We start from the raw sequence: 22303 nt of genomic DNA on the forward strand, positions 1-22303 counted from the left end.
AACCAGCTGAAGCTTTCATTTTATTATATGGCTAAACAAATAAAATGGTAATAAAAAACTTTTATAAATATATAGTGTTATTTTTACAGCCAAAAAAGAAATATTTATTACTTCTTGAGTTGTGACAAATATATTTTTTATCATGTTTATTTAACAGAGAGGTATAACATGTGGCCTCTGGGCCAGAATGTAAGGATGTGAAATCTAATTCTGCCCATTTTCAGCTGTATTCCCATAGGGAAGATACTTGACTTCACTGAACTTGTTAAATAAGGTATTATTTGTACCAGTTTCTGGTAGACACCCACTATGTATGGCTTGGATGTTATTAATCTGAAGGGAATAATTACTAAAAGCAATCTCTTTGATTTAATTGGGAATCCTTGTAAAGTGAAAATACCTAATCTACAAAGTTCCCCAAATGTACTGAAATATTAATCATACCAAATTTAACAATTAATGAAGATGATATAGTACATTTCAGAGATATTTAAATATTTATTGTTTCAATCTCGCAGCTTTTTTGCATTCTGAGACCGTGATTTCTCTTTTCCTCATTTTCTGATCTCAGATTATTTTATTGTCCCTTGAAAACTTCACAGGCTTAAGCACTCTATCCATGGAACCGAATGAATAAAATAGCCTTGGCCAACATAAATGTGACAGCTCTGAACACTAACCTTTCTGGCCCCAACTACCATTCCTGTAGTAGCCAGCCTCCTGGTGAACATTTTTCTTAGCAAGAGTTTGGAAAGGTTTCTAGACATTTTGGAAAGGTTACTAAATAGCAATTCAGAGATGGGAGAGTAAAGCAAAATCCCAGATATTGTTGATGAGCCAAAATTCTTAAATTACTTTTGGCTAAATTCATAATTTATATGAAAGGCAAAGAGTGACCCTGCAGTTTGGCAAAGAGGGAGAAATTAATGATTTTTTTTAAAAGAAGATTGCAAATAGCACCAATCCAAAAAAAAAAAAAAAGAAAAGAAAAGAAAAGAAAAAAGATAAAGAAAAAAAATCCTCTTGACTAGGAAAGGACTGCCTTGTCAGGGATATCTGAGTATCATGTCATTTTAATTACAAAATATTCAGTCTTACATATCCTAAGGATAAAACTGGTTTTTATCTCAATATATAAAATGGAAAATTATTTAGGTTTTCTTGTTTTTCTTTTTTTTGTGGTATTGGTGATTGAACCCAGAGGCATTCTATCTCTGAGCTACACCCCCTTAAAAAGAAATGATTTTTTATTCTATCTGAGCTATACCCCATTAAAAAAAATAAATGATTTTTTATTCATCATTTGGGAACGGGGTTTCACTAAGTTGCAGAGGACCTCACTAAGTAGCTGAGGCTAGCTGCAAACCTGGATCCTCCTGTCTCTGCCTCCCAAGTACTTGGATTACAAGTGTGGGCCACCACACCTGGCAAACACGGCATTCCTGGGTGGTCAAGAAACATAGTTTTTCAAAAGATTTGAATTTCAAGAACTGCTATTTAGAAAACTCTTTAAGAAGACATGAGAGAAATGGATGCTGTTATTTTAAAAATCTAAAGCACTGGTTCTTAGAATGTGGCATACAGTAGACCATGAAGGCAAAAATATTTTAAAATAATAGAAGAATACTATTTGTCTTTATAATACGCATTTTGAAAATTACATTGTGAGAGCAATGGAAGATAAAACAGGTGGTACCTTAGCACAAACCAAAGCAGTGGCACTGTGATACTGTGATGTATCAACAGCGACTGTTCTTCAGTATCACCGCGGGCGGGGCGGGGGGAGCTGTTTCACTAAGAATGTTCTTGATGAAGCAGAAAAAATGTAATCATATTACATTTCAATTCTTAATATGACCTTTTATATTATATCTGATATAAAGGGAAGTGTGCACTTTGGTAAGCACTCTTGCTGCTTACCAAAACATAACAATTGTCTAGAGAAGAAGCACTTATTTCAGATAAAATTAAGTTAGCCTTTTTTTTTTTTCTTGGAACACCATTTATACTTGGTAAAAATATATAACTGACAACAAACCATTGTATTCATGGTTGGGCCTTTGGCAAGCATTTTTGCAAAATGCAGATGTAAGAGGGCTGTCACTTCAAGGAAAGCAAGCTTGATGATACATTTCAAGCTTTTAAGCTAAAATTAGGATTTTGGAAAATTTCTATTTGCCACCATGAGTTTGGAGTTTTCCCAAAACACAGAGACTTTTATGATAAAATTTGTGGTGATACTAATGAACATATTGTGATATTTTAATAATGAGTCAATATATAGATGATCCAAATAATTCAGTTAGCCATTATTTTCCAAGTGATAAATGCATGTTATACATCTATTCAAAATGGAAGATAGGTCAATGAATTTTAATGTAGTAGAATATAAATGTTCATTGATCTGGCATAAGATTTCAACTGCTGAAATGTTTATCATGTTAATTTTTGGTGGAATAACAAAGAATACTAATTTCAATTAGCTTTATTTTTTTAAAAAAAGACATTTTTATGAAGAGACAAGAAAGCACCTCCCAAATATAGTATTTGCCAGTAATTTACTAAAATGCCCAGAGCTTCACATTCACCCTCCCTTTAATGCTCTGATCATTCCCCATTGTACAAAGAATTTAACAGTGTTTGAAAGTGGCCCATATGCTATATAACAGACTACAAGGCTGTGAGGCCAGTTTCAGTAGTACTTTTCCTCCTTTTATGACCATTAAGACCAATGTTAGGATCCGATGGAAAGGGAACTGGAGGGTTAAATTATCTTTAAAAAGCCATTAAAATACTCTCTTCCCTTCCCCTTTACATATTTCCATGAGGCAATTATGTTCTTCTGATACATCAACCAAAACATATCACAAATGAAAAAATGGATGAGAATGTAGATGTCTTCTATAAATCCAGGTATCTTAAACATTTTCAGATATATAAAACAAAAAGCTACTTTTATTATTATTTTTCTCTAGAAAAAAAAATTAGTTTTCATAAAATGTAACATTTACATTACCATGCAATGGGTTTTTAAATTAGTAAATAAGTATTTTAAGACTTTCTTGGTTTTAATTTCTAATGTGGAAATCAATTTATATAACTCATAAAAGCAAAGGATCTGTGGTTCTCAATAATATTTACAAGTGAAAAGAGAGTTCTCTGACTAAAATCTTGAAGACAGCGGCCCTGTGCTTAAATGTGTTCTAAGCCAGGAGGTATTGTGACATCAGTGCCAGCTCAATAATTACATGGGAGGGGGGATTCTATGCAGTTGACCATTATTTCACAGAACTCTCCAGTTAAACTGCCTATGAAGAAGCTAATCACCTACAAGTACCTACTGTTGCCTTTGATGTTATCCATACGGCATTCTATGATGTTACCAGGAAAGAAATCCAGCAAATAATGAGAACAGCCATTTCATTCTTAAATTGCTTCTTCCCACGATCCTAGTCACATTTACCAACAACTTGCATCTTGTTTCACAATGAAAGATGTACAAATTTTATACCAAAAGGATGAAAGCTGCTGCTGGGCATATGTGGACTTCAAATCTCTGCAAGATCAGGACATCTCTTAAAACCGTTTACCAAAAGTGTAAGATCCAGTGCCCAGATTCAACTACTTATCCGACAATGACTTCTTATGATAGTGACCACCATGACATCAGTTTGGATGAAAAAATGAATCTTTCAGTACTACTCCAAGATATTAAAACAGCCCAAATTGAACTTCTTGGCCAAATGACTGACATTGTCACTGTGGTATCAAATCTCCAAGAAAAAATTTACCATTATCAGAAGCAGATGGAGGTCCTGGAAACCAGAATGAATGTTCATGAAGACAAACAGGTCACAGCCACCAGAGACATCCTCTCTATGAAAGAAGACATTGATGCTTTAAACATAAAGATAACACAACTGGAAAACCAGATTTCTTGTCCTAGCAAATGTCATTTAGAGCTTCTTCAGGGAGAAAGCAATAAAGAAATTATAAAACTTCTTCATAAATGCATACAACCAGAAACTCCAAAGAACACATCAGCATCTTCAGATTCTGAAATCTCTTCAGCAGAAACAGAAAAGGCACCCAGGTATCCAGAGCCCACAGGCCATCTTGAAGGAAACCCAGTTTCTTTTAAAATTGAAACACTGAGGAAAAGCAACCTGAAAAATGTCTCAAGCGGCTTTAAAAGAGCAAAGCCAAATATTTATATTTACCCAGACTTCGGGACATGGATCAAGCTAACTTTTGTTCATGGAGGAAAGTGGAGATTTTTCCTCAGTGCTACCAAGTTAGAGGACTTCATCCAGTGGCTTCTTTCTAAGCCAACCATCCTTCCTGAGGAACCACAGGTCATTCCCCAGAGAGACTGTCCACTCCCTGGTCCTATTGCCAGCTTAACCACAATCTGTTTCTCTGTTGTCAACTATATTTACTGCATTTTTGGTTCCTCAAAAGAGGAAGTAACTCGACTGTAGAGTTATTTTCGCTTTGCATTGGTGCAAAATAAATGTAATCTGGTTGCTCCCAAGCATGCACATTTCTTGGTGGTGGCTGTGAAGTACTTGGGAGCTTGTTCACGGTGGGCGCACTATCTGCAGGGTTTATATATATCTACGTTAAGACATATCATCCCATTGGACTATTGAGATCCATTTTCTGTCAATGCTCTTGTCTGAAAGACAATTCATGAGAACTCATCTTGTGTCCATTTTCACAGATAATTGGAAGCAAAGAATAAAAGAGGCCAAAGAAAAATGCAGAACACATTTGGAAACCCACACAGTTTTTCATACACTTTTATCCTGTTAACTTTCATAGGTAAAATTTGTGACACAAGAGACACACTCTAGTGACAAAATTTTAATAAGTATAGAATGAAAAGATACCCATCATCAAGGCTACTAAAATTAGCACCATAAAACTTAAGGGGATTGAAAGGCTAAGTTATTTATTGCAAGGCAAATATTAATTACAGAAATAGCTCTTCATTCAAATTCAGCTTTGTCTCTATCAGACAAGATTGGAAAGAAGAGCCTGAACTTGGTTCTGGAACACTTTTATGAAAGGAGACAAGTACCAAGTCCTATACATTTGATACAGAGGAAAAGGTAAAATCTAAGTAGGGATTTTTTTTTTTTTTTTGGGGGGTGGTACTGGGGGTGGAACCCAGAGGCTTTCTACCTCCGGGCTATACTCCCAGACCTTTTTTATATTTTTTTTGGAAACAGGGTCTCACTAAGTTGCTGAAAGCCTCACTAAGTAGCTGAAAGCCTCACTAAGTAGCTGAGGCTAGCTTTGAACCTGTGTGACCCTCCTGTCTCAGCCTCCCAAGCGCGGGGATTATAAGCGTGCGCCACCACGCCCGGCTTAAGTAGGGATTTTTGAACTAAGTTAAATCTCAACAGTATAATACCATAAACTCCAATTTGACAAGGTATATCTTTGTTAAACTATATTTCCAGGGTAAGCTTCACTTTTAGACATCTTACTATAATTTTTCTAAATATCATGCAAAATAACTAAAAGTTGTTACCTTCACCACTTAACTCGGCAAACAGTATCTACCAATAATCATTCCTTTGGGATCATGTGCTGTTAGACTATAATATTCATAGTAAATGTATTACTTTTAATTATCCTTACTAAATCAAAGCCAGCCTCAACTACTGAATTATCCTTACTTAACAATTTGAAAGGGGAGCATTGACAGCTAAGAACAACCCAGTTTCAAAGAAGAGAATGAAGCTAATGAGGGTACAGTACAAACTAAGGGAGATATATAATGATAAGATGCAGTTTTATATGGTACCAGTCTAGTAATAATTCTATATTCCAACTTTTTTCAGTAACAAATAACATTTCATTTGACTCTTCTTTATAAATGTATAGATTATGATGTGTACCTAGAGCTTTTAACATATGTCAGTCAATATGCAATATACCTAAGAAAACCAATGGTATAAGTTAAATGGATTTGTTTTAAACAAGATAACTATGCTTACAAAGTAAAATATTGTTCTTGTGATGCCATTAGCAATCTCTATCTACTTATTCAGCATCGGAGATATCTGTAAAAAAAAAACAGCCAACTCTCTAGTTTAGCACACTGGGTGTGAGCCACACATCTGGAGAATATCTAGGAAGTGTGAGACAATGACATAGGCTAATGTTACCACAATGACTTCTGGAAAAGAAAAAGAGGAGCTCCACTGATGTCCACCTGGGTCATCTGAGCCTTTGCATATGAGCGCACACTTTCACTTTGCCCTCTTCATGTGGCCCTTTTTCACTTTTCAAGAGAGACAAACAATGTAGGGAAAGAACATAGGTCTGGGGATCACAAGATATACGTCTTGAACCTAATTTCGACTTCTAAGTTCTACTACTTAACCTCAGCTAGGTTTCTTCTCCGATTGGGAAAAAGTAATCAATTGTTTTTTCACTAAAAGATATTCCAGCACTGTAAATACACAGAGTTGAATGGGATGATAGAATAAATACACAAATAGCCCTAATGCATGACAGATGGGTATGGGCTGCAGAGAGCAAATTGAGAAGTATTCCTAGTACTGGAGGAAAAAAAGGTTAATAAGGCTTGTTGTGAGGTGGTAAGGTGGGGAGGAGGTGTTGAAGTTAATGTCCCAGGAAGAAGGAAAAGCAAACAGGTGCATAGGAATGGGGATTGATAGGGAACATGGGAAATAAAAGCCATCCACCATTATATGCACGTAAAGTACTGACAGGCTATTATTTCCAATTTTGTATGGATCTCGTTTTCTCTTCAAGGATTCCACAATGATCTTTTGATCGTTTTAACCAGTTTTTTGTTTTTGTTTCTTTCTTGAGGATTTTTGTTTGGTTTTGTTTTACCTACATACGAATGTTAGAGAGAAAGAAGGTGACCCTACATGATTTTCTCAGGGTCTCAATCTTTCCCTGGAGATGATTTTGTTTGTCTTGTTAATGAAGTAAGTTCCCTGTGAGGAAAGGGAAGATTGTGCTTTTGATTCAATTATTCGTTATCATCGCCTTGACAAGATCTCACATGACTTGTTAAAATTATAACTCCATTTATAACTGTCTGTGAGTGAATAACTTTTCCCCGGACCTTGTTTCCAAATTCACCTGCCCTTCATAGGCTCACCTCCATTTCCCCTGGCTCAGAGGAAGTGGGGTATGCTGTGCCCACCTTCCTCCCTGCTGATTTAGTGTCATCAGCAGTTATTACCCTCCTGTATTCCATCTTACTCACCACCTTGCAATTAATTCTTTGTACTCAATTTACCAAAACATTCATCTGGTTGCCTCATCCCTGTGTTCCCTCTCCCTTTGCAAATTGCCTCTCATTCTTTGTGAAAGGGAGGCTTACCCTCCCTCCACACCTTCTACCCTCCCTAGGGTCTTATTTTCCATAGCTCCTAGGGTCTTATTATCCCTAACAATGCTCTCCTTTGTTTTCTTCCCATCATTCTGGAAGACCTGGTCTCGGTTTCTTAGATGATCCCTCCATTCCCTTAAAATAGGGATGCTTCAATTTAAAGAATCCCAAATCAAGGAACTCCTAATCCAACCTCTCCTTGGACCTTCTAAGCTTTTCCTCTAAATGATCACTTATCAACTGGGTGTGGTGGCACATACCTGTAATCCTAGTACTTGGGAAGCTAAAACAGGATTACAGGCAGAGGATTAGATTGGAGCTTCAAGCCCAGCCTCAACAAATTAGTGAGACCTCTTTCAAAATATAAAATAAAATAGGACCAGGGGTGTAGCCTAGAGGGAGAATGCCCTGGGTTCAATCCCCAGTACCAAAATTAACAACAACAAAAACAAAAATAATAATAAAAGAATGACCACTTATCTTCTCCACTTGAATGTCTACAAAAAAAAACTATATAAATATAGTTAGATGGATGTCTATTATGTATAAGTCAAACATGCAAACTATTGTGCATTCACCAAAACATCTCAAACCATTAGTGCTAGCATTAAATAGCAATAAATTAAGCACATTATCTAGGAGAGAACACTCAATAGTAAAAAGAGCTAGGACTTTTAAAGCAGGACAGACTGTAGAACCATTACTTACTGAACTTATACTATCTGTAGAGCACTGAGCTAGCAGTTGAGGATACCGTGGTGAAGCTCACAACTACATGATTATGGCAAATTCTTTGAGCCCTAGTGTTCTTTCGTTTTCTCAATTCTAAATTGAGAAAAATTTATGTCCTAAGACAGTTGCATTATTAAATGGGACTAAGTGTATAATCTGCCCAGAACAGTGCCTGATTTAGTAGACACTTAACAAATGGTGTTCATTTGCTTCCCTTTCTAACCAGATGAAGGACTATAGGAGTGTTAATAGGGGGACATGAGGATGAACAGGCAGGGGCCTTCCTCAAAGAGCTCCCATTCAGGACTCTACTTCCTTTTATCAGCCATAAAGGATTCCAGACAAATAATGAACGGAGTGACAAGCTAAATACAAATGCTCCAAACCAACTCTTGACTCCCTCATCCAAAGATAGTGTGATAAGAATAAGACAGGGTGTGAATCTCTCCTCCCGGTCTGGGCATTTAACCAATGTTTCATCATCTGCAGCAGCCATCGCCAACCTTTAATTGCACACTATATAAATAAGCAACAAAGAAAAGGAATCAAAGGGAAGAAGGAAGGCTGAGTTTAAGATAATTTATTTCAGTTAGGAACACTTGTTTGAATAGACACAGTCGCCAAGAGCATTGTTTATTTAAAGACAGCATTCATCAACATTTATTGAAATCTGACTCTATGCCAGGAACTAGCTGAGCTGGTGTGAACAGAGAAAAAAAGACACCAGCCCTATCCCAAAGGAGTATACTTTTATTTTATTTTATTTTATTTTTTTGGTGGTACTGGGGGTGGAACCCAGAGGCTTTCTACGTCTGGGCTATACTCCCAGACCTTTTGTATATTTTATTTGGAAACAGGGTCTCACTGAGTTGCTGAAAGCCTCACTAAGTAGCTGAGGCTGGCTTCAAACCTGCGCGATCCTCCTGTCTCAGCCTCCCAAGCGTGGGGATTACAAGCGTGTGCCACCACACTCGGCAGGAGTATACTTTTAAATGGTGTCCTTTCCATTTTCCAATTATGTTGGCCTGTTGCTTAGATTTATATTTAAAAAAATAATCCCCACACACCTCATGTGAAACTTAGTTTTATCATAGGATGCAATTTGAGTCCCATGATGAGAAAAAAAATAAATGTTATTCCTAAAGGTGAATATTTGAAGTTTAAGTCTTCAAAACAAAGCTATCCAACTTTTTTGTTGTGTGTGTGGTACTGGGGATGGAACCCAGGGGCATTCTATCTCTGAACTACACTATCAGCCCTATTTTTTAATTCTTTATTTTGAAACAGGGTCTTACTGAATTGCAAAGGGCCTCACTAAGTAGATAAGGGTGTTGGTGAGCCGGGTCCTCCTGTCTCAGCCTCCCAAATGCTGGGATCCATCTTTTTAAAATATTGTTTTGTAGTCCTTATAACATATAAAACTGTCCCCAACATATCAATGAGTTATGCTCTAAATTTTCAGTTGTAAATCTTTGGCTTAAATCTCAGCATGAATATCACAAAGAAAAAGCATTAGAATTGGATTTTTGCTAGCCTATACAAGCTAACTGAACCATAATGTATGTGAGACGATGGTATTGATGCAACCCTAGAGCAGAGCTTCTGTGTATTCCCATGCCAGAATCTTACAGACTAACTGCGACAGTAGTAGTCGTGACAACAGGATCAGGACTCCCACTCTTTTTATGTGGCCTTATATCTGAAGGTAGAATGAAAATGTCATAGATTGATGGTACTAGTGGAGGACACTTTAGGGGTCAGGTGACAAAGGACAGAAACTAAGAGAGGGAAGGGCAGGAACTCTGGAGATGAGAAGCTCAAGTAGAGGGATTCCTGGGTGAGGAAGGAGACAAGGGCTTCATGTGGCTGCTGAAAATGTCCAGGAAATAAGTACTCAAGTGGGGCTAATGTCTCTCATAGCACTGGAGAATTGAAAGCTAAGATTCAATGGAGAAAACTTTTTCATGTAAAACACATAGCATAATTCCTAGGACATGGTTGTGTTCAATAAATGACAGATATTTTGAAAATGATGAGTAGAGACAAAAAGTGTAGCCTTGCTCCCTAATTTCTTGTGGAATACAACTTTGCTTTAGTTAGATAGATTTCCATCACCGTGACAGAATACTTGAGATAACTTAAAAAAGAAAAGGTTTATTTTGGTTCATGGTTTCAGAAGTTTTAAACCATGGTCCCTGCCAGGTGTGGTGGCACACGCTTGTAATCCCCATGCTTGGGAGGCAGAGACAGGAGGACCGTGCAGGTTTGAAGCCAGCCACACTGGCTTAAGAGACCCTGTTTCCACCTTTAAAAAAAAAGTATAAAAATAGGTCTGGGAGTGTAGCCCGTGGGAGTGTAGCCGGAGGTAGAAGGGCTTCTAGGAACCCCAGTACCACCAAAATAAATAAATAAATAAACAAACAAATAAACAGACAGACAAACAAACCACGGTCCCTCGGCTCTTTTGGTTTTGGACCTATGGCAAGGCAGAACATCGTGGTGGAGGGCACGTGGCGCAGCAAAGCTGCTCACCTCATGCAGCTAAAAAAACAAAAAGAGGAAGAGCCAGGGTAGCAATATTCCCTTCAAGGGCACACTCCTAATAACCTAGCTGTTAGGCAATGCAGCAGTGTTTGAGGGTAAAATAAATGAATGATGAAGGCTGTAATCTCACCAGTGGATAAATCCATTGATGGGTTAATAATGAATGGATTTCTGGGTATTAACTGTAGGCAGTGGCTGGAGAAGGCAGGTAGCTGGGAGTGTGGCTTTGGGAACTATTTTTGTCCATGGTCTCTGCCTCTCTCTCTCTCTCTCTCTCTCTCTCTCTCTCTCTCTCTCTCTCTCTCTCTCTCTCTCTCTCTGCCTCCTGGTTGCTACATGTTGAGCATCTTCCCTCTTCCAGGTCCTACCACTATCATGTTTCTGTCTTGGAGCTGGCTGACTATGGACTGAACTTCTGAAATCATGAGTCAAAATAAACATTTCCCCCATTTAAGTTGTTCTTGTCAGATATTTTGATCAAAGAGACAAAAAGTTAACTAATGTGCTACCCTGGTTATATTTTAGTTCTAAGAAATTTGCCCTCACTTCTAGAAATGGCTCTCAACAGGATTCCTCCAATCTTTACCTTTTGTCAAGGACTCCACCTAATTTTAGATACTTCCTCTCTCTCCCACTCTCATCTAAGATAGGGGGAAAAATGCATGAAAATGTGGCCAGGTGATAGTTTGATTGTAATGGTATATTCTTTCCAATAATTGTTTCAGAAAGGGTGTTCTAAATAGACCAATATCCTGATAAAAGTTGTGTCACATCTTTCAGATATTAGAAAATCAAACTGTGGGTCCACTCTCCCATATAATGGCCTTCAGTCAACTTATATTTGCCAAATATAAATATAATAATTGCTTGATTTGCAGGCTGTAATTGGATCACAGCCATCAGTGACATGGTTATTTGTTAGAGCAATATTAATGAAATCATGTGTATGGCATCCCAATTAGAGGAGCACCATCAGTGACCCAGCTGGCATTTTCAATATGTTATCTCAGAGGTATGATCAGAAGACAAATCAGAGCTGACTTAATGAAGTTTCTGATCAGAGGCTGCTCTGAAGACAATGAGTTATTGAAGGAGACAAAGAGGAACTGATGACTGGTAAATTTATGCAGACTATCAGAAAACAACAAAAAAGCAATGAAATTCACTAGATTCAACCCATCACAAGTGGCAGCATTAGAAGTTTTCTCCTTTCTCAGCAGCAGGATCTCAAAATCATAAGAGTAACCAGATAAGGAACCCTAAAGATTACTTAGTTCAGTGATATTCAAGTAGGGGGGTCATTCACTCCCCATATTCTGCTCTCCAGGCCCTAATTTCTATGTCCAACTCAGGCCAGCAACCACACTTCATCATCTGTTTGCCCCCTTTGTATGGCTGCTTAAATGTGCGTTCTAGTCCTAGACTGCATCTCCACTTTGATTAACTCTTTATGGTAGACTCTAAATATTTCTCAAATCTTCTCACTATATCCTCTATTTGGGGGTCATTTTTTTCTATGTTAGTCTCCTCACATGCCTTTTTTTTACTCCAATTTCTATTTTTTTTCCTATAAAACTGATCATAAGCAGAATAAAATTATAGAATTTATCTTGTATAGTGAATACAATTGTATATTCCTTGGTCTGGATTGCAAAAGCAAGTAAGTAAAACAAGTTATAATTCAGTGAGGAAGCAACTTTAGCTGTAGTGGTTTTCACTTATTATTTTTCTTATAACTTTTCAATTGAGAATGCAATTGTCCTCCCTGAGAAAATATATGAAAAGAGTCCTTAATCTAATTTTCTTCCCTATTTGTTCTAATATTTGGGTCCTTTTGTGGTTTCAAACAAATTAATTTTAAGCTCTAAGGAAAGATAGAAGGGTTTTTTTGGTTGTTTTATAATTCACAAAAAATGACTTTTAGAATAAGCATGTTTTGCGGAGATAGTGATTATAACTCTGTCATCTGCAGAGATAAAGTTAAGAATAGCACTGACAAATAATTACACAAAAATGTTAGATTTTCACAAATTACTGAATCTGAGACAGAATAGCTTGCATATGTTCCCTTTACTCTCTGTTTAAAACTTGCTTTAAGTTTTGAACTTTCATCATTGTAAAATTAATTTCAATATATTTATAACTTAGGGAATACTACATGACTAAGCAGCCTAAAGATGACTGAAAAAAATTGTAAAGATTCAATTCATTATGACTCATCTAAATGAGAAAGAACTAGGTAGTCTCAGATTCATTTCTCTTTCACTTTATTAAAACAAGCTCAGCTCAAAAACAAATAGAATTTTTAATCAGGAGTGAAATTTCCCCCACCAACTTTTCTGGTTCCTCATTAATTCAAAGTGTACAGTATCCTTTAAAGACAAGAAAGACATTCATGGACATGATGGGTCTGGGCTAGTCCTGATCCTCTCCCCAGGATGTTCTTTCACAGACCCCCCCAAGTGGGTAAAGATCCCAGTTTGGAAAAGCCCTGAAATTATCTTCATCCCAAACGTCTCAATTCTGTGTTTCTTTTCAACAGTCCCCTTTCTAAAACACACATTGGATAAGATATGAAGAGGATATGTTATCCTCTCAGTCTGTGAAAATTAATATTAAAATTTAAATATATTAAAATTTGATATTTTAATATGCTATGTCAGCCCCAAATCCAATAAAATAAATCCCAAATTAAGCAAGGAAGCACTAGGTCCTACTTCTATCAGACTAAATTTATCTCACCATGTTCTTTTTAAGAAAAAATTAATATTATTTTTAATTGAAAAATCATGATTGAGCCAGACCTGATAGCCCATGCCTGTAATCCCAGTACTTGGCAGGCTGAGACAGGAAAATCACAGATCAAATCCAGCCTAAGAAACTTAGACCCTCAGCAACTAAGCAATATCTTGTTTCAAAATAAAAAACAAAATAGAGCTGGGGATGTAGCTTGGAGATAGACTGTCCCTGAATTCAATTTCTACTACCACAAAAAGTCATAATCCTATATATGTATGGGATATAATATAATGTTTTAATATATGTATAAATGTATGTAATGATTAGATAAATCTAATAATTTATTACCTCACATCATTTTTTGCAGTAAAACATTTAAAATTTATCCTCTCAATTACTTTGAATTACAATATTCTAATGGTAGCTCTATTTTTATTCTTTGAGGAACCTCCTTAACATTTTCCATAATGACTTAACTAATTTACATTTTCACTAACTATACAAGGCTTCCCTCTCTCCACATTTTTGCCAACACTTACCTTTTATCTTTTTAACAATAGTCATTTTGACAAGTGTAAAGTGATGTCTCATTGTAGTGAAGTGATACCTCATTTAATTTTCATTTCTCTAATAACTAGTGATATTGAGCATTTTTTCACATGCCTGTTGGCCATGTCCTTTTTAAGAAATGTCTTAAATTTAGGTCCTTTGACCATCTTTAAATTGGGTTGTTTTCTCGCTTTGTATTTCTTATAAATTGCTCATATTAATTATTTATTAAATGTATAACTTGCAAATACACAATGGGAGGCATTTTCACTCTGTTGGTCATTTCCTTTCTCACCATGTTCGTAGATTATTCATTTATTTATTTATATAATGAGTTAAATTCACTTATAGTACATCTGTCAACATTCTCACTGCTGTAATTCACACAACTTAGAGGAAGAAAAGTTTATTTGCTCACAGTTCTGGAGATTCTGGGTTCATCCATGTGAGGCAAGGGTCAGAAGCTCAGGACATAGCAATGGAAAGTGGGGGGAGAGAGAGAGGGAGATAGAGGGAGATAGATAGATAGAGAGAGAGAGAGAGAGAGAGAGAGAGAGAGACCCTCAAAATTCCACTGTCATAACATGGAGGCCAGAAGCAGAGAGAGTGAGAGCAGGAGGAGGCAAGGGTGTTATATATATAATCCCCAAGGCCACACTCCCAGGGACCTGTCTTAACAACCAAGCCCCACTTTCAACACTACTTTCTTTTTTCTGTTGGGGCTAGGGGAACATTCCAAATCCAAAGCATTACACTCTGCCCCTGGCCCCCTAGACCTCATGGCCCCCTAGACGTCATGGCCTCCTAGACCTCATGGCCCCCTAGACCTTATGGCCCCCTAGACCTCATGGTCTCCTAGACCTCATGGTTCTCTAGACTTGTAGCCCCTAAACCTCATGGCCCCCTAGACCTCATGGCCACCTTGCAATGCAAAATGCATTTACTCCATCTTCAAGAGTTCCCAGAGGCTTAATAGTTCCAGCATCACTCAAAAGTCAAGTCTCCTCTGAAACTCAAGGTAAACTCTTGGTTATGAAACCATGTTAAAAACAAAAAGCAAATTACATACATTCAATGTACAATGGCACCTTGTAAACATATGCATTCCAAAGGAAGGAATGGGACCACAGAAAGAAATGATGGAACTAAAGCAGTTTAAAAATCTAGCAGGGAAAACATTTGATCCAGCAGCTACATTTCTGGCATCCAGGACACAGGGTGGGGAGATACCACAATTTCCAAAGGGCATTAGTGGCCCTACTCCAGTGAGTGTAATGGGCAGTATACTCACGCTTACAGCATGGATCTATGGCTTTTCCTCACAGCCATTGCACATTTCTGGTGTTTCTAAATCACTTTTTTTTTCTTGAAACCTTGGCTTCACCCTCACAGCTTCAAAAATTGCCCCATTTGAGCCTGCTGGCAGAGACTCTGATTCTGCCACACACTGCCTGGCTTCCCAAGCCTTTCTTTAAAATCTGGGGGAAGACTCCATGACCCTTTTTTCCAGTAGAGCTAGAATGACATGACTGACCTAACTGACTGCTTTCAGGAAAGGTAGTCATGCCTGGTTCAATTACTGCCACTTGGTCTGTTTTAATTCTGACCTCCACCAGGTCCTTTTTAATCATAGCCACCACCACTGGGCCCATGTTTCCCTGCGTGGGCTTAAACTGTACAAAGTAAATTCCTTTCCAAGTACCTATGCAAACATTCGACTTCCCTTCATTCATCTTACTTTCTTTTTATTTATTTATTTTTGTGTGATACTGAGAATTGAACCCAGGGGCATTCTACCTCTGAGGTAAAACTCAGTTTGAAACAGGGTCTTGCTAGGTTGATGAAAGTCTCACTCCTTGCTGAGACTGTCCTTGAGATTGTGATCCTCCAGTCTCAGCCTCCCAAATACTGGGATTATAAGCATGTGCTACCACACTCAACCTCTATCTTAATTTCTTTCACAGCACCATCTCTCTGAGCCTCAGCTTTACACATGCTGTTCTGGCCAAACTGAAAATCTGCAAAGTCTCTCTGCTTTGCTTTCCACTCCTGAAATTTGGTGTACAGTTCACTGAATGCAGATACGAATATCTATAATGCAGTTTGAATACTTTGCTGTCTTAAGATTTCCTCTGCCGATTTAGTCAGTCCATCATTGTGTGGTATGTGTATGTCTGTGTGTGTGTGTGAATATGTAAGTCATGTTGACAATGACATACATGCACACAGCAGTTGGTGCTCCTGCCCTGCCACCACTTGTAATTGTCTGGTGCTCATCAAATTCTATTTTTGCTAGGATTAGGGTTAGGCCTGGGATTCCTTAGACAAATCACCTTGTGGGGTGTGAGTGAGTGTAAGTAATGAGACAAGGATGTGTACATACTATACAGAGATATACATGACCATCTAGCCCCAGCCAGTAGAATTACATAAATGGGAACCTACTTCAAATAAGATTGTGGTACCTTTTTATTAAATACTCAATCAGAAGGAATATGTCCAGTAACACTCTCCTATATTTTAACCTCTCCACAATATCACCACTAGTTTCAGCTCTGGATATTTATGTGCAAATGATCTCAAATCACCAAATCATTCATTCTAGAGGAAAGTTACATTTTAATAAATATTATACATTTCATGATCATTACCTCTTTCTCCTATTTTTAAATAAAATTTTATATAATCTATTTTATATCACAGCAAAATCTTGACATGTGCTGTGAATCCCATTTCCTCCTGCTTTCTCTGATATCTCCCCTCTGGATAATACCCACTGTCTCTTTCATAACTTCAACCTCCTTGTGACTGGACCCTTTTTATTATCCTCTAAACATACTGTCTCTCTACTATCTTAATATAAGAAAAAATAAATTTTCTGAATTATAAATCTCCAACTAAAATCTTACCTATTCTCTCAGTTACAAAATATTAGCTTCAGTTTCAATTTCTATGTTCTCCTTCTATTGACTTCTCAACCCATTCCAATCTCTCTTCTGTTTTCACCGCCTAAATTCTCTGATTAAATCACCAATGATCTGCATGTAGCCAGTCAATGAAAATGTTCGTTTCTCTTCTGTTTGATCTTTTGGCATCTTTCACACACAGGTCTCCACTCCTCCTTTATAACAGTTTCTTTGCTTTTCATCTTTCCATGTCTTTGTACTTCTCTTGTTTTTTTTTGTAATTTCCCTTTGTGGACTTCTCCTCTACCCAACCTTTCCTGTGACCTTTTTCTTCTTGTAGCTCTCTCCCAAAGTGAGCTAATATATTTTCATATCTTTAGACACCACCCATAGTCAAAGGTTTTCAAAATCCTATCTCCAGTCCAGGCCATTTTTTCTAAGTTACTCATATACAAGTCCAACTATTTATAATATTCCATGTGCCACAGTTGAATGTGTTATAGGACTCTCAAATGTAGTATGCCCCAATGCAAACTTATTATTATAACCATTTTGCTACCATGGTAAATGGTACTAACCTCCTCCCAGATGCTCCATCCACAGCCATTCTAAACAACTCTTTCTTTCAATGTCTCACGTTACCCCATCCACACATACAAAATAGTCACCAACTCTACTTGACCCTGTTTCCTATATCCATCTTTTCTCCAATTTAAGTCACCATCATCTTTCATCTGGACTACTCAATTTGCTTTCTAACTAGTTTTCTCTAATCTGCCTTTTGTTGTCTCAACTCCATTCTTCACATGGCAGTGAGAATAACAATTTAAAATGTAAATCTGATCAAATCCTTCTTTGTGTTTTCTGAGCAAAACAAGCTCTTTCTTACCTTGGGACATGATAAATGCCTCTGCCAGAAATGCTGTTTTCTTCTCACTGTATCCAGCTAACTCTAACTCATGGCTCAGCTATGATCTTAATTACTACTTTCTAAAGAAAATCTCTCCTGATTAGATTAGAAATAGTATTATATCTAAATAATAGTATTATTTCTAATTTCCCATTTTTATACCACCTTGATATTTTCAATTATAAAACTTGTCACCACAGTCATCAAATCTTACTTCTGTTATTATCTAGTAAAAGAGATACTAACTAAATAATGTAAGCTCTATGAAGTTAGAAAATGGGTATAATTTGTTCAATAATGTATTCTCAGTGACCACTAGAGGGGAATAATATATGTTCAATATGATTTGCTAGAAACATAACCTGAATGTTAGGTAGGTCTGGCAGTACAACCTCTATCGACTTCCTGTTCTGTTCAACAATATATTTGACTTTATGACTAAATACTTATATCTTAGTATAAGTATTTCAATATGATAATTATTTAATTATGACTTTTGTTTTTTGGTGATACTGGGGTTCCTGGAAACCCTTCTACTTCTGGGCTACACTCCCAGACCTATTTTTGTACTTTTTAAATTTGGAAACAGGGTCTCTTAAGCCAGCGCGGCGGCTTCAAACCAGTACGATCCTCCTGTCTCTGCCTCCCAAGCGCGGGGATTACAAGCGTGCGCCACCACGCCCAGCTAATTATGACATATATGTGCTTGCAAAAAAATTTCTGAGATTGATTTTTTTTTAAGGTGATACAGGGGTTTCTGGAGAACCTTCTACTTCCGGGCTACACTCTCAGACCTATTTATTTATACTTTTTTTTAAAATTTGGAAACAGGGTGTCTTAAGCCAGCGCGGCTGGTTTCTAACCTATGCGTTCCTCCTGTCTCTGCCTCCCAAGTGCGGGGATTACAAGCGTGTGCCATCACGCCCGGCTGAGATGGAATGGAATAAATTTTTAAAAACTAGAAGAAGAATATATATATATATATATATATATATATATATATATATATATATATATATATATTAAGTCTGGGAGTATAGCCCTGAGGTAGAAGGCCCCCTGGGATCTATCCCTAGTACCACAAAAAAAAAAAAAAACTAGAAGTTCTGAATTTTTCTAGGAAGTTAATTTTAAGGATAAAATTTCATTGTTATTAAAAATTACTGTTCATTTGGTTGCCACATATTTTATAAACGAAAAAGAAGTCAAAAAATCATCTACTAAAATTGGTTTATTGCCCATCATGTTTCAAAATATATTAGATTCATATCTCTTGCTTTTTTGAGGCATTATCTAAATGGAATAAAATTTTAATTTAAATCTAGAGATGTGTGATTAAGAAAAGATGTTAAAAAGTGACATTCCAAAAATGTCTAATAGTAGTGTCCTCATACAAGGACTTAAAGACCATTCTGTGTCCCTAAGATCCATTATTAATACATGTGGGAATAGAATGATTAACATGTTATGAGAGACCTTGAAGGGGGGTAGGGTGGCTACCAAGGAGGAAAGACTGATGAGGACTTTCATTCTGAGACAGTCCAGATCCTCAAGGCTCTGATTTACTGACATAAAAATATTATGGTAGACAGAAGTGAGAGGAAGAAGTAATTAGAGCATATTTCTCAACATCAGCTCTCTTCACATTTTGCACTGGGAAATTCTTTGTTGCAGGCTGATATCCTGTGCATTGTACAATATTAAGGGCATCCCAGGTCTTTATTCAATGGATATAAACAGTAAACCACCCACCTATCTAACCTAGAAATAGTGATACTCAAAAATATCTCCAGACTTTGCCAAGTGTCCCCTGGGAGAAGAAACAAAATATTTCCTGGTTGAGAATCCCTGAATTAGAGAAATTCAAAGAAATTTGTCAAATCAAAAAAGCACAAGTGTTTTCTATTGCTCACTGATTTATTTATTCATATATTCACTCATTCATTGGACCACATGCAGCATCAGATACCACATTCCCAAGACGATACAGAAGTTTCTGTTAGGAGGTGAAAATCTACTGAAACAAAAAGGGCATTGTCTTAGAGTGTATCACGGGTTTGTAGTTGCATGAGGTGTAGGTTTTAATGCATAATCAATATTAATCAGTAAAGGACCTAGCCTTACCTAAATTCATTGTTCTCCTGGTTGGAAAGGTACATTTCACTTTCAATTCAGCCCCCTAGCATGCCTTTCTGGCCTGCATCAACTGAAGAGCTAAAACTACTTTACCCAGAAACCCTTGCTGCCAGGTTTCTGAGGTGCAAGTTGGTTCAATCATCTAGTCAGTTGGCATGGCATGTGACTGAGTCCACAGATGAGGAACAGTGTATTTCCTTCCTGCTTGTTGCTTTCCCAGAAGTGCTGATCTCAAACTCTGTAGGGGCTCTATGGATGCAGTGTAGATACTGGTGGCTTTCTGATTCCCGAGTGGCAGCTGTGGCATCGTGCTTTTGAACTCAAGTCAGTAATGGATTCCTAATTCCACCTTCCTACTTTGAGAGAGAAAGTAGCACCTGACCTCTAGAATATCTTCCAAAAGAGTCAGCATTAAACCTCTAGCATTATATGGAACAAGTGTGAGCTTGATTCCCTGTATTGTAATTCATCCTGCTAGACTGAGTCCTGTTTTCTGTGCAGTCTGAGCCCCGCAGCTCTATACAACAAACTGTAATAGCTCAGTAAATCTCTCATACACAGTGTGATCACACACCCGCAGCATGGAAACAGATCGTAGTTTCTGCAGTTAAGCACCAGATGAAGAATTTGGCTTCCATGTAGGAGGCCATGCTGCATGAAAAATATGTTTGCTTTTGTTTATGTGTTGTTGAATCTATGCAAGTAAAAATATAAGATTGCACTGTAAGTGCAGTGCCAGAGATAAGCACAGGGTACAATATGGAGTTTGTACATAGGGAAGATTTTCCAGAGAAGTGATATCTGAGCTGAGCCTTGAAGTATGAGTAGGAGTAAGCCAGGAAAATTGCATTTGAGGGAAGAAAAAAGGAAAAAGCAGGCTGAGCAAAGTATGTTCGTTCGATACAAAGAGTTGAAAAAGCAAAGTACATTTCCAGAGATGGAAATTTTTCAGTGGAGCTGGATTATACATGGAAAAGTAAGGAGTATGAATGGGTTATTTGCAAAGCAGAGGCAAGATCATGAAGGAGGAGAAGCAATGCAACATCTACATTTTCTCAAGTCTAAGGGCCCTTGATGATAAGACACATCATCTGTTTTTATAAGAGCTTTCAAGGAAAATATAGAAACACTACACTACACTAAATATACACACTCCTTTAAAAGTTAACCAAAAATATCATTCATTCATCAATCTAAACACTTTGTTTTAATACTTATATTACTACGTATTAAATCTTCTTGACAAATATAGAATACATAGAGATCCTTTTAAATCACTGTTGGCCATTTGGCAGTTATATTTAGCTTTTCACCAGTGCCTGTGGTCTTGACTTTTTTAAGACTGACAGTGAATTTCAATCCAGATCAAATTATATTAGGATTTCTTTCTCTGCATTTCCTATTTGGTTAAACTCAGAGTTCTATTTTGTCTGTGATCAAATAGCTTATTTAAAAGTTAGCTGAAACTTCTGACATGTCAATATTCCACAACTGATTAATGGCCTTATATAAATGTAAAGTAGCCACAATAGCTTCTCCTCACCTTGAAAAGTGTATGGGGCTGAGGGTGTAGCTCAGTGGTAGAGTACTTACCTACCCTGTCTTCAATCCTCATTACCAAAAGAAAAAAAGAAAAAAAGAGAGGGGAAGGATTGGAGGTGAGGAAGGAAGGAAGGAATGAAGGAAGGAAGGAAGAAGGAAGGAAGGAAGAAGGGAAGGAAGAAGAGAAGAAAGAAAAATAGAGGAGAGGAGAAGAGAAGAGATGAGAAGAGATGAAAGGTGTATAATATGTTACAAGAGGTTGGCAAATTCAAATTCAGCACCCTTAATGTACCACCTGGTATATGACAAGTCATTTGCTTGTCCAGAATTTGTTTCATTGCTTTATAATGAAGATGCCATTGTGTGGAGATCCTAAACAAGAAATTAGAGCTCCAAATTTAAGTTTTATTTCAACCACTTAGTATCAATGCAAAAAACTCAGCTAGAAGTGACAGGAGAATGAAGAAATATCCCAGTGCATAGCTTAGTTCTCATATATTCAAGAAATGACAACTGTCACAAATCCACAACTCTCTTCTCTACCTAGAAACTGTAAGATTATTTTGACTGAAAGAGTTTCCCTGTCTTTGGAAGTGATAAATGTAAGGAAAAAATTCAGGCAAATTAGGTTTTGAACAGAGTCTACTTTGAGCCCCCTGAATAAAGAAAAAAAAAACTCTCCCATCCTGTTTCCTTCAGATCAGAAGACATAGGATCTGAGCACGGCTGAGCAGAAAGAAATTTTGAATGAGAGGTGAGAGCAGAAAATAGGAAAATAAAGTAGAAGGAAGTCTTTTAGTAGAAGAGATAATTTTATTAAAAACAAAAACTAGAAAGCAGATGGATCACCAAGAGTCACTC

The 22303-nt window shown here is 37.1% G+C and overlaps 1 protein-coding gene across 1 annotated transcript; it reads left to right on the top strand.

Annotated features, from left to right (window-relative positions):
• Positions 1-3494: 3494 nt before the first annotated feature.
• Positions 3495-4481, top strand: CCDC54 (coiled-coil domain containing 54; the record flags this gene model as incomplete). Its single annotated transcript, XM_080696137.1, has 1 exon — positions 3495-4481. The coding sequence occupies one exon, from the start codon at positions 3495-3497 to the stop codon at positions 4479-4481; it is 987 nt and encodes a 328-aa protein (XP_080552263.1).
• Positions 4482-22303: the final 17822 nt, after the last annotated feature.

Source organism: Muscardinus avellanarius, assembly GCF_963383645.1.
Source record: "Muscardinus avellanarius genome assembly, chromosome: 5".
Lineage (NCBI taxonomy): Eukaryota > Metazoa > Chordata > Mammalia > Rodentia > Gliridae > Muscardinus > Muscardinus avellanarius.